Genomic DNA, 14511 nt, shown 5'->3' on the forward strand with positions numbered 1-14511 from the left:
TCTAACCATGTATTCTCTTCAATTAAATATTGATATTGTATGAATCTCTCCATATGCTCTAACCTCTCTCTTCATATGCTTTAATGTTTAAGTTTTTTTAATCTAAAATGGTAATTGTTTTTAAGTGCTCAAAATTCATCAATTAAGAAGAAAAATTGTTAATACAACTCAATGATAATGGCAAAAGGAATACTCATAAATGCACTTCAAATTATTACGGTAACATTTTAGTGGATATGTAAAAAGTTTTCTGTTATGGAACTTAAATTACTATTTAATAATAATAATAATAATAATATAATGGTATTATTGTAGTAACTCAACTATATAGGGTTATTTTGGTATTTCAACTTTTTTGTTCCCACTTATAAATATATATATATATATATATATATATATATATATATATGTTTTACTAATTTAGCTCAAGTTGACAAAAACAAAACTTTAACATATTTATTGACTTATTTTGCTATAATCCAGCACAATTTCAGTCCAACCCGTGCATCTGACACCCCAGGTACAATTTAGCTGACAGATATATACTTCAAGGGGAAGTTTAACAAAATGCAATTTTTGATTGAAATTGCACCTAAAGTAAATGTGCTAAGAAGTTACAAGGCTTGTTAATTCTATCAAATGGGACCTTGATGAATTTTGCTGCTACATCAAAGAAAAAACTGAATGAATAAAAGCCTAATATAACAAAGATGCAGCAGTTTACAGGCAAATATCATTCTAAAGCTAACTATAACTGTTCTTTCAGATTGTTGGCTTGACATCCCCATTCTCATCTGGACGATGAACTTTAGGAAGCGCGTTATTATTAGCAGTTGTTGCTACTGAACTAAACATCTGAGTTGTTCTTGGCTGAGGAACAGGAGAATTGGAAACACCTTTGTTAAAAGAATCATGTTGAATCCTCGTTTCAGTCGTAGTAAAACCATTACCAATCATATCCCTTTGATCAACGAAGTCAATACCCCGCACCATTGAAGAACATTTTTTTTCTGCAATTTGAAATAGATGGTTAGTAACATAATATGATTCCAAATGAAACACAGTGAAGAGCTACAGAGAGGAGGGGGTGGGTGGGGTGGGGGCGCATTGCAGTTGCATAAAAAGGAAGCCCAAATCATACCGTAAGGGGTCGTTTGGTAGAGTGTATTATTTTTATACACTCTACGTCTCTACCAAAAGACCCTTAACTATACTAAGTACATCACAAATAGTTCTAAGTTCTACCAACCCTTGACCAAAGATCGTGGTTTCAAGCTCGGGAATGGAGTCACACCTTTGGTAAGGAGAGCTAAAAATCCATTATTGCAAAAGACCCCATAATGAGCTTTCTAACAATGTGAATCTAAGATTACTCGAGCCCCTTTATTCAGGACATCGGATGGTTGAACACAAAAAAAGCTCTAAGTTGTATTATTGAAGTTTAAATATAAATTTAGCAGGGATAGAGGAAAATTTAAATAATTAGCCATCTAAAAAATAAAATGAAAAAGTTGATAGGCTATATATATTAGGAATTCAAGAGCCAGATAGTACACACAGGTCATGTGATCATTCAAATACACTGCAAGTCTGCGATGCATCATAGTTTCTATAAAAGAGAAGAATGAAACACATGTTCTAATTCATCATAACCTTGCAAGTTTGCAACTACAGACCAACAACGTACCGAGTGTAATCCCACAAGGGGGGTTTGGGAAGGCTAGTGTGAGCGCAGCCTTACCCCTACCTTGTAAAGGCAAAGAGGCTGTTACGGATAGACCCTCGGCTCAAGTAGAGCAATATCGAAAAACAAGTGTGTAAAGTAGAATTGATCTGAGTTACAAAAGAAAATGGCAAGACGGTGCTAGAAGTAGATATATTATTGATGAGAATTCTAAATCAATAAAATCAAACAACAGTCAACTAAGCCTCAATCACAAATCAGTTTGTTTCAACATTATGAATACTCTAAATTCCTATCATTCATTTAGGCCCATCTCAATCCACTAGTAAATTATTTGTCTTTCTAAGGGCATGTTACGGGCTCTATGAATTCCACACTTAGCTTTTCCCAGATAACTGATTTAATCCCAACAAGTATCAATTATCTGGATCCTTTATCTAGGGTGCGTTTGGTACGACATAATACTTTTTTGTAAATAAGTCATTGTGATGTTTGATTATCGGTTACGACAAATATTTCCTAAGGAGAACATGCTCCACCAAAATGGAAAATATGAATCCTTCATTAATGGGCAGAAGTCATTTCTTTCATAACTATTTTAAAATAGATTCAGCCTGATCTACTTGTTCCATTTTACACCAAGCATAAATGATGCTATACCACCTTCTTTTTTTTAATCGAGAACATTATAATCGACCACTGAAGTCACAGATTTAAGCAAGATACCACACGATATTCAGACATTATTATCAATCTTTAATAAATAAATCTACAGGGAATTCTGAGAGATTTTAGTTTTTGAGACTATTTACCTCCATGTGATTCAGGTCTTCACTCTATCTCTTCTTCTGTTATCACATTTAATCATCCATATTGTTCCACCTACTAACCAGTGCATATAGAGGTCTATGTAGGATATAACAGAATTTTTCAGGCAACCTACTTAAACCCTCCATAAGATGTGATCATTTATAATCTATTCTATCTTGTTGATCGCACATCTATAATAAATTATGTAGTTTTATATATGATATTCATCTTGCAGGTATCTTAAGCGTTTCAGACCCAACTTTCTCTCCTACATTGCATTGTCGGTTTCACATTTACTCTATAGAACTATCCTTTCACTCTATTGATTATCTTCTATCGCATATCATTCTGGTAGTACTCCTCAATATGGACCATTTCATTTTAATTTTATGTACTACATCCCAATTAATCCTGTAATTCTTTTTAAAGCTAAGCATAGTTATTTGACTATCTACACTTAGGCACCACAATCAGTCTAATCTTACTTCTCCTTCAATCTTCTTACGGGCGATGAGAATAGTAAATGATTCTGTGATTGCACAAAATTTCTGTCATTAATCAGCTTTCAAGCAGGTTGTAAGAATATGTTGAACTAATATGAGATAGAAACATTTACTTGGGAGAGAGACAAAAGGGCAGCTTCTTGCTATTTTCTTTTTTACTCTGAATAGTTTCAAAGGAACGAGGAAGCTGAATTCGTTCCTTGAAAAGCAATAAGAAAGACAGAGCCTCTGAAAGTATCCCCTTTTGTTTGGACAGTAGATTATGGAGCTAGAATAGCTAACTTACATAAAAGAGAAGACTACTGTGCAAAGGTTGCTGCATGGCAGACAAGAAGAGACGACCCGTCACTTGCTCCTTCACTGTGAAGTGGCTAAAAATATGTGATGCGTTCCTTCAAAGCATCTCCAAAAGTTTTTCTATGTTGAAAGGGGAAACAAAGTCCCAATCAGTAAGAAAATTTCGAGATACCACTGCTGCTGACATACTGTGGTCACTCCAGAGAGAAGGAAACAGGAGATGCTTTGAAGAACAAGATCTTGCTTTGTAGACTAAAGCATAGATGCACAAATACTATATTTTTTGGGTTAAACAGAAACATGTTAATGATTTTGAACAACGCCATGAGTTTGTTGGGAGGTCTATAGATGTAGCACCAACCCAGTACATTTACAGTATGTAAACAGACTTCCTACCTTACACATATAGGTTAAAAACCAGTTACCAGGTGTTAAGTGGAAGTGAACAAGGATATATCCTAGAAGAAGGAACTAAGCTTACCAAGCAAATTCAGGAGAAGGGCCACTTCAAAAGTATTACTGACTAATGGAGTCCCTCAAATCTCCTCTCTTTTACATCAGTAGCTAAGGATGCGCGTGTATGCAAGGAGTCTGGTTGCAGGTTTATCATAAACTATGTAAACTACACAACTATGTCAACTTGATTTAGCTATATGGAATGGGAAATGATATGGATTTGAGCACTTCATAATGATCCTTCAAATACATTGAAGAATGACTAAAACTTTAATGTGCGTGCACCTTATCCATTTCCTTGGTTGATACTTTTATTACTCAGAACACTAGAGGCTACAAAAGTAAACATGTCCAACATTATACAATGTACCTCAGGTAAGCTGGTCAGGATACTTGCATATATTAATTATTTCCAAGTGAAGATTGATCACATTAAAATTATCGTTGGGTTATACTTGGGAATTAGCCTCGCCTTTGTATTAGAAAACAGCAGTTTAACCAGATGTCATAGAACATATAGTAAGGTATTTTGGGGCTTATATATGTTTTCACTGATGCAGTATTTGGCAACAGCTACTTATTCAGAGAATCAGGACCAGATTTAGGCAGAAAAGAAAAGAAAAAAAATTACCTTTTATTTCTCCTAGAGTGACAAGCCTATTAAGACAATCACGAAATTTTGTCAATACAATCCTTTCCTGTTCTGCATATGTCTCCGTCATGCCCTGCCCATGGGGCAATTGAGAGGATGTATTACATCCAAGAGTTGCTAGATCATCAGGGGAAGTAATGGCAGCTGCAAACATGGTATCTGATTCATCACACATTAGTGCTAATGTCCCAGGAGACATTGGCCTTCTTTTTGATACATCAGCACCATCCAAACTAGACTCTTTCATGCTGATTTTCTCACCCTGGTCCCCACTCGAAGAACAATCAAGCATATCCTTCTCAGAACCAGAATCTTTCTGGTTCTGTACTTGCTCCTGAGTTGACGAAGCAAGGGAAGCTTGTGTCTGCCCCTCACCCTGTTTTTTTGAAGCATCCTTTTCATCTGAAAGCATTACAACATGTAAACAGTAAAATGGTTGTACGCCATATACAACAAACATGTAATAAAATCACACAAAAAGACATGGTAGAACCACCAAATGAAAGGATATTAACTTTCCCAACATAAGATCTGACTTGTGCAATCAATCCATGTTCACCACATAACTATGTGAACCTTAAAGTACAGTGTGTACTAACATTGCCGGTCCCAAAGCCCAAAACAAAAGATTTGTGGTAGGTTGATGGACTATGTAGATCTAAGTCCATTTACGATGAATCCTCATTATACCCAATTTATGATGTTAAAATTCTCCAATATAAAAAGCGAGGCACAAAACATGTTGAGAGCTTTGCTAAGCTTTATGGGTGCTTCAGTGTCTTCATCAAAGCTCCAAGGCATATTTTTCCTTGCCGATGAAGGTAATCTTGAAGATGGTCCAATAAACAATTGATAATTCACTTTATCATAAAAAAAATCAACTTCTTTATCCATACATTTGTTATTTAGGCTTATGATTATAAATCTTGGACTACACATACATATTTGTATTTTTTTATCCACTTGCGCCTTTTTCATTAAAATCCATGTTTTATTTGCACTTTGCGCTCATTTTCCCAAAGGACCTTACAACCTTTTGCGCTTTTTACTTTTGATAACATTGGTTTTTTCTAGAAGGTTTATTTGTGAAAACACTATTTCTACATAAAACTGATAAACAATTTAATGTTCTTCATAATTTATCAACCAGATGCACAAGGAGGCAGGGCAGTCTGGAATGGTTTGCACAAGTACTTGAGCCCCGTAGTCTCCCTGTAATTGGATATCTGGACAAACTTTCTTCCTCTAGTTAGGAACATTATGATTTATTTTAGATAAGGTACCACAATGGATGTCTGGTAACTGTAGAACCTAAATGTAGCTTCTGCTTAATCCCAATTGTGGGAACTCAAATAATTATGCTTTAGATTTTACAGATATTCCAAAGTAGAAAACATGAATAACAGCATAAGAACCTCCACTTAAACACTAGGTGGGAGAGAAAGAAAGAGATGAGTTTCATTTCAATGAGCACATAAGGGTGTTGCTTAGTAGTCAATGAAGTGGAAAAAGCTATTGGAGACTGCTGTTCAAATATAAGCAGAGACACAAAAAAATGGTGATCTATTCCATTCAGGGGCGGATCAATGTAGAAGGGTGGGGTTGCAGGCACCCGGACGTCTTGGTTGAAGCTCTGTATACGTGTGAGTGTGTGTGTGTGTATAGGTACAAGGAATTGTATAAACATATGTGTGGCACCAAAAGTAACAATTGAGCTAAAGGTACCAACAGTTAAAGCTCAGATTCTACTTCTTGCGATGCAAGTTTGTAACCTATTGGGTTCGCTTTAAAATTATTTTAGCATGCTGCATTCATGTTAAAGATGTTGTGGCTATGTAGCATAGAAACCTTGACCTCTTCTAACTAAGAACTTAACTGTACCAAGTAGACAAGGCTTTATTTTGTGTTAAAAACTGTTGATAAATATTAATTATAGTTTTCCTCTGTGAATATTGACACCACTTCCCCAATATGTTGCATATGTATTACTGTTCAAAGCAGTGAGACACCTGGAGCTTCCTAATCCTAAGTCCGCCGTTGATTCCATTAGAAGCAATCTGTTAACTTCATTTACATTTAGTTTAGAGGCAGAAAGGTATATTGGCTAACCAAGTTCTTCAGTAGGAAACAACAAAAAAAACCAATGTAATCCTACAAGTGGGTCTAGGGTGAATAGAGTGTACATAGACTTTACCCCTACCTTGTGGAGGTAAAGAGGTTATTTTTCAAAAGACTCTTGGCTCAAGTGCAACAAAAATAACCTATAATTATTTTTGGAGAAACTAATATTCATCCCAAAGATGCCTTTTATGTTTCCCAAGCATCAAGAAGGAGAAAGGCTTAGCTAAGTAGTAAAGCAAGAGATAGAAAGACATGCCAGAAAAAAAAATCTTAGTAACTCCACACTTCCCAAAGGAATTTTAAAGGAAACAAAAAGCTGGAATCAATATAACAAAATAAGATGCACCAAAAGAATCGGTCATACAAGTAATCAAATGTACTTAGAAGACATCCATATATACCTGCCAGCATCTTCGCTGCTTCTCCTGAATATACAACTAAAACTGAGCAAAGTTCCTTCAAGTCCTGCGGTTGGATGAGGTCTTCCAGCAGAGACCTTCAACGATGACATGACGATTAGTTTGCTGAATGAGTAGTACAGGTTAATTTCTTAGGGGCAGTTACTGCTACCTGTAAGTAAACTTGGAAGGACCCACTGTTGCAGCATTTCCAACACATGGACCAGGACTTGAAGATAATGAAGGTAGGACAGAAGATTTAATATGGTTCCCCTGTATTATACAGTACGCTATGTCATCCATCAATTATTTTCTAAAAAATTCAAAGCAGAGTCAACTGCGAATTGTCACTCCAGCTTATTTTAAGCAAAAAAATCAATCGACGAGAACAAGATCCTCTTTGAATAGGCTTTTGGCTTCTTTTCACCATTTTATCTTAAAATAAGCACTTTTAAAAAAATTCCACACACTAAAAATATGTCTGAAAGATGTTTGGCTCAAAATCACTTAAAATAAGCCAATCCAAACAAGCTCTAAATCCATAAAAAAAATCACGTAGTACTTGAATGCCTTTTCTCAGATGAAACCATGCCCCTGTGCAATCAACTATTATCAGCAATGCAGTGTTGCCCAGTAGATAAATATGAGAAGGAACAAAAACATTCTTCACTAATCATACAGTTGAAAATGCCTCGATTCAATGGTGGAAAAATATTGTTTACCTGTTGGAGTTGTCCATGCCTGTGAACAGGGTCCTTAATTGTTGACCCAAAGAACAGTTCCGGGCTCTTTCTTTTCTTATTCACTGGAGGAGATCCATAACCAGAAGATCCAATGGCACCTGTGATTGCAGCATTTGCCGCCTGTTGGAGATATGCCATATTGTTTGCATGATCTCCATGAAAAAGAGCCTGCCTCTCTTCACTTCCTTCAAAATTTTTGCAGTCCATGCATTTACAATTTTCAGAGCAAAGAATATTGGCTTGAAAGCACTCACAGTACTTTTTGAGACAACCTGATTTCTTGCAGTGGCATCCTTTATTATGCTTTGCCAAGACTAAGCCATCCCCAGCTTCCTCCTAAAAAGATTTAGGTGCATGAAGTTATCAAATAGATGAAGAAACAATAACTGGAGCTACTTTGATTTACTTCAAATTTCAACTTTGAACTTTGATGTGATGCTTTCTCTATCAAACAAAAATTCAAAAGTGCATTGTTATGATAATAATTTGCATAGAAGCACCTTCTCTTACTCCTACACGTAGTACACAGAAAATAGATAGAGAAGGCAGAGATTGCAAGATTAAGTCAACATTTCACTATTCAAATGCAAGCTTGAGTAACCACATGCATTTACATTTACAAGCTCAATCCAATCTCAAAGTCAAAGTAGAAACTGATCCATATTGACTTCTCAAGCTCGAAAACTTCAAGTAATTATTGATTATATTGCATTTCCTACTTTTTCAGACAGCAATTTTAACTAGGTTATTCCTAAAGAGAGATCGCAATAAAGCAATTGTATCTTAGACCACAAGGACATCAGAGAGTAGGACATCTATGAATCAACTTTATTTCAAAAAGTACCTTATTATCTCGAGCTCCATGTGGACTGCTGGCAATTTTAGGCCTGAATGCATGTGGATTACGCTCTAAAGTAGCTTCAACTGCTTCGCGCCTAGCAGGCTCATTTTCAACATTGTTATGACAATTGTTACAATTGCACCCATCACAGTATACTCCAGATGCAAAGCATTCACAATACCTGACCCAAAACAACAGAAAGAAAGCAAAAAAAAAGCACATTGCATAAGATCTAACATTGCGTTGTTCATTCAAATACTATCAGCAAAACATCAGATAAAGATTGAGTAACTTAAGAAAACAAATAATCACAGGGATAAAGTAATAAATTACAAGAAACTTTACATATTGATAGAACACGAACACCTTACATATCTCTTAATCTTATAGTACAAAACATGACATCCCAACCCATTCTCTGTAGAAAGCGATTCTAATAGTATAGTAACGCATAGACGTGAAACAATTTTATATACATGAAAATTAACAGAAAATGGGATTATATATAAATATTACCAGCAAGTCCCACAAACTGACTTTTTACATGGGTTGGTTTTCAACCAAGAAAACAAATGTGGTGGTTTATTTAGATTTGATATATAATATAACTTCAAAAACTCAAAAAAAACCTCCATTTTCGAAATACGGACTGAATACGTTGCATGGGCACTTTGAAACAAATAGCCCATTTATTCATGGCTAGAACATAATAGCCAAAAGGTCCAGTTTTGCAAGGAGTGAATTTACTAAAAACTGTGGTTTTATCTGTGGCTTTAGCTGGTAAATTTTTCACGTATTTGTATTATGTATAAACTCAAACTTCCACGTAAAGCACAAAAACATAAATTTCAAACCCTAAAACTTATCTGTGTATACTGTATAGTTGTATAACCCTATACTTCGAACTCCTAATGTAATGTCATATAACCCAAAACCCAAATTTTTAGTGTAATGTTTAACCTACACAACTAAACTATAATTTATACTAAAACTGCCCAAACAATCCACCTAAAACGCACAACCTAATTTAAGTATTGAAAAATATGGTCTTTTACAACAAATGTGTGGTTTTGGTTTTTTATTTTTCCAAAACCTGCATTTGGTTATGGTTTTACTTCAATAACCACCACAAAATCTCTACCATCCATGTAGACATCTAGTCACCATTGACTGTATATCTTGTCCGGTTAGATAATTCCTTTTCCTAAAGTTTTACCACAATGTCCTTGTGCTCACAAGATTAATGCAAAGACAGTCAGTACTATGACAGAACGCGAAAATAATGGACATATGCTCCTGGAAATGAAAGTTTGCCTACTTGAGCAGATTCAAAAAGGCCCAAAAAAGCATATGGAAGGTAAATATAAGTCATGGACTAGGCTTTAATCTCATTATTATCTTCCCTTTTGGAAAATTACCAATAAACCCTAAGATAAAATTAATAGCTTCTTTAGAACAGGGATTAAACATATGCATGTGTCATATTTCCCATTTATTAATCCTTCCTGTTGGGAATTGTTTAGTTGACAATATTATGATGACTATTGTTTGGAAATGAAACAAGTAAATTTCAATATACACTATCTTTCACAGAAGGGAAATATCTCTTATCTACAAAAAATGTGAAAGATAAGAAAGAAAACATGAGAAACAAGAACGATGAGACAGAAAATAAGGATCCTCTATTGAATATTAAATTTCTCTTCATGTGAGAGAAAACCAAGATTTTAGGACATCCCACAATTGGTTTTTAATCCTAACCAAACTCTAGTCACCTTGTACATGACCCCTCACTTTATATGACCATTCTCACAATCTTTCAAATCCCTATAAATAGCAAAATATTTGGGGAATACACGGGCAGTATTGATGTCAAATTGTTTAGACAAAGATAAATCAACCCCAAAATTTGTCTTGTAAACCAGGCAACAGAATAATCATTAGCAAGTGCCCTCAAATATATGCTTCCCAACAAACAAATAAATCTCTACATTGATGTCTTAGCACTTCTTTGGTTGGATCACCTTGACAATAGTTTTTTCTATGGCAAATCATGATTATGATACTTGAACACCTTGATAATAGGTTATCTTCTTGAAATGATCAGGACTTGCTATTCTTCTTTCATTTCCTATTCCAACATTTAGAACAATAAATTGAGTTAATGATAAAATCGATGCCTTTGTGCTCAAATTGAACCGTCCAGTACTCTGAAGAGTGTGGGTGTTAAATAATTATAGGGTTTTCTAATGGTCATTACCTCATGTATATTCCTTCCAACAAATGTTTTGCCAGCAAAAAGCAGAAAAATGGAAATTTCAGAGGTTATCAGTGTCACCTTCATGTATTTGCCATTGATTTACAAATTTTAGTTATTTTTGAGATTCCGAGATAAGTTCTGAATGAGAAAGAAGTAGTACTTACAACTTTAGACATCGAGAGTGTTTGCAGTTGCACTGCTTTTGCTTTTTAGGAGTACCATCTTTTACTTCACTAGCACTTTGCCTCGGACGTGCTCTTGGAGATTCTGGTTTCCTGAAAACAGTGAGTATTAGCATCATATAGATCATATTAAGTCTAAGCTAACATGAAAGAGTTCCCTGTCAGAGCTTTATAATTCAGAGCTCCAACAATGTGCCTAGATCCCAAAAACAAACCCAAATTTTAACATGTTTAAGGTGAGCAAAGCAACAGAGCTCTTTGAATATTATGTCCAATTTCAAGCCAGAGCAATGTGAGACAAGCATCATCATGTATTCTGAAAATGATAAACTTATTGGCAAATTTAGGATCAAGATGCAGAAGGTAATATGATCAACTAATCAGAGACATGTTAGATGACTAACCACAAATTAATATAAGGTTAACAGTTTAAATGTGAAGTACACCGACAAGCAAAATGGAAGCCAATCCGGGTGAAGCATGCCTATACGTGTAAAATATCGTTTCTTTCCATAAGTAAGCAAGTCAGCTGCAAAATGACTTACAAGGTTGCAAGCAAAGGATCAAGATTATCATCTCTAAAGTCATGTATTGCCTCACAAATCAACCAAAATATAGAAACAGGAGAGCCAATCTGGATCAAATGAAAAAGAACAAGAAGGCAAATCCAAACATTTTCTTCCCTCTCGGCCACTCACATATCCCCGTCTCCACAGGGATACAAGAAAAAAAGCTCATCTCTATCCTTTTTAACTGACAATAACCTACACAACAAACTACTGATTAATTATCTATCCCAATTCCACCAGAAAAACTTAACTTATCCCTAGAAAACACTCCCGATTTTTGCTAAAGGAATCTCAAATTCTGAATTATTTCGTATAACCAAGAAATCTGTTATTTCAGATTTACAAACTCAGTGGCGTGGGCCAACCATAAATCCAGACTGTAAAACCTTTATATTGAACCAAAGTCCTAGAGGTATTTCATATTCTCTTCCTACGTGCTTAAAGAGGCAATCTTTAGCAGATAGCAAACAAATTATAGAGTTTAAAACAAACTTCCAACCACCATTTCCTCTAATCCTGCCAAATTTCAGTGACATGAGCTAAAAAAGAAAACTTTTTTTTTTCAATGAACCATAGATACTTACGGAGGTCGTATTGAAGGATGAGCCGGAGGCACCGCCGTTTGTTTCATCGGCATCAACACCATATGTTGCTGCGGCTGTGGTGGCGGCTGTAATTGTGGCCTTTGCACCGTCGTTAGCTTCACCGGTACGATTTGTGTACCTGACGTCGTCATTACTAACGGCTGAATCTTCTGACTCTGCTCCGTCACAGCCGTAACGGCGGCCGCCGGAGATTGTCCAAACACCGTGAAATCCAGCTGCCTTGCCAGCTTCTTCGCCGGAAAATCCACTCCTGTACCCACCGTAGAAGAAACAACAACCTCCGATTGTCCCTTGTTTGGAGGGAATGAATCCCCTCCTTCACTCTTCTCCATTCAAACAAAACTCAAAAAAAAATCCTCAAACTCAATTCAAAATTTTCAAAATTCACTTATCCTCCTCTACAAACATCACAACAATTCCTCAAATATCCATCAAATTACACCCAAAAAAACCTCAAAAATTCAAAATTCATCACGTAAAAACTCTATCACTCCTTAATCAGATTCAAATTACAAAAATCCACCAAACATTGGCTCAAAAATCACCAAATTCAACAAAAAATCGATCGAAAAACACACACAAAAACGTGTATCTGTGTGTATATACAGACGGAAGAGGAGATTTTTAATTTTATTTTTTCGAACAAGAGAAAGAAGAAGGCTTTTGTGTTTTTGCTGCTCCCTCTAGCTTTTGAAATTCAATTTTTGTAAATATTGGACGGTCAGATTTTCATCATATTTCCATCTTACGGTGGATATGAAGAGAATTAATCTGACGGCTAGAATTCATAGAAAGCGGTGTAGGATTATATCTGACCGTCGATCAAAAGAAAAATTACAATTGCGTGTTTGTCTTTTTCTTATACTCTTTCATCATCTAAATAAGATGACACTTTCATTATTTGACAAACAAAAATAAAAAATATTTAAAAAATTATATACTAAAAGTATTATAAATTTATATTTTTTATCGTAAATTAATTTAATGAAAGAATATATCTAGTCAAAAAATTTATAGTTTAACTCTAAAAAAGAAAAAAAATTTATGATAACTAAAAGTGAACACAGAGTAGGGGTGTTTATTGTTTGGATAGCCGATGCAAATCGAACCAAATCGATTTAATTTAAATTTTGATTTGGTTTCATTTTAGATTATTAAGAACCGATAGTATTTGATTTGGTATGATTTTTCTCGAGAAAAAAAACTAAGAAATAACAAAATCCAACCGAACCAACAAGTTATATACATAAATGTTATTATAATACATACATAATATTTATATTCATAAACAATTTTAAAGATTTGATATATGTTTCATCAAAATTTATTTATAATTTACTTATGAAAAAAATGTCAAAGATGAGAACATTTTTTTTATTGGTTTCATGTATATGAGTGTCTATGAAATTCGTTGTGGGACTGAAAAATGTTATTGTCTCTTCCTTGTGCCAAAATAGTGAATTTTGGAGTTCTATTCAGTAAATTCAATGATTGAAAGTTCTGTAATGACATTAATTTTAACTATTTTTTTCGTTTGAATGGATTGTTGTCACTTTTTTCACGTTTTGATTAAATTGTTTCTTTTATTTTTATGTATAATTAATAACCGAATGACCAAGTCAAACCAAAACCAAAAATAATCAAACTGATAAATGTATATTATATTTGGTTTGATTCGATTTTAATAATTTTAAAATCGATTAAACTGATTTAATTTTGATCAATAATCGACTCAAACCAACCCGCGTACACCACTAACTAACAGAGAGTATATTTTTTTTTCAATATATATTCCTAATATAGTAATATCATAAAGCAACTTAAAATTACAACACTAGGAAACAATTTCAAAATAAATATTCCTCCAAAATACCAAACACACCAGTATTAAAAACAAATCATAGAAAAAGAATAAAATATTTCAGCAGTACCAAACACACTAAATTAATTCTAGCATTCTATTTCATTTAATTGACATATTACTTAATTTTTAAAACTAGATTTTTTATATCTGAAAACTTCTAAGTTTAAAGTTTCTATTTTACATTTAATCAGTAAAAACAATAATTATTAAGTTTTAGTCTCTATCTAGATGATGGATATGTGAACATATCACAAGAGATTGGAATAGAAATAAAAATTAGTCGAGATAACAAGGGAGTGTCTTTCGTGATAAATAAAATTAGGGTGATAAGATTATGATGATTCGAATATAAAGAAAAAATACACAAATACTCTATAATATAGGAGGTGAAAGTCGGTATAAAGGGTACGAGGAGACTAATAGACAAAAACAAAACATATCATTAGCTTATTGAAGATATGACCCTAAATACGAAAATTTAAAGATCAAAATTTAGGATAAACGCAGTGTCAGAGTGTCCAATTGG

The 14511-nt window shown here is 34.3% G+C and overlaps 1 protein-coding gene across 1 annotated transcript; it reads right to left on the reverse strand.

Annotated features, from left to right (window-relative positions):
* Positions 1-526: 526 nt before the first annotated feature.
* LOC107007256 (protein tesmin/TSO1-like CXC 5) lies at positions 527-12802 on the reverse strand. The gene is made up of 8 exons (XM_015205790.2): positions 12101-12802; positions 10930-11040; positions 8509-8686; positions 7644-8000; positions 7094-7194; positions 6925-7019; positions 4382-4804; positions 527-1010 (listed from the first exon to the last, which is right to left on the reverse strand). Exons 1-8 carry the CDS (start codon positions 12451-12453, stop codon positions 763-765), a joined length of 1866 nt encoding a protein of 621 aa, XP_015061276.1. The 5' UTR covers positions 12454-12802; the 3' UTR covers positions 527-762.
* Positions 12803-14511: the final 1709 nt, after the last annotated feature.

The sequence above is a fragment of the Solanum pennellii genome, chromosome 12 (genome assembly GCF_001406875.1).
Source record: "Solanum pennellii chromosome 12, SPENNV200".
In the NCBI taxonomy this organism is placed as follows: Eukaryota; Viridiplantae; Streptophyta; class Magnoliopsida; order Solanales; family Solanaceae; genus Solanum; species Solanum pennellii.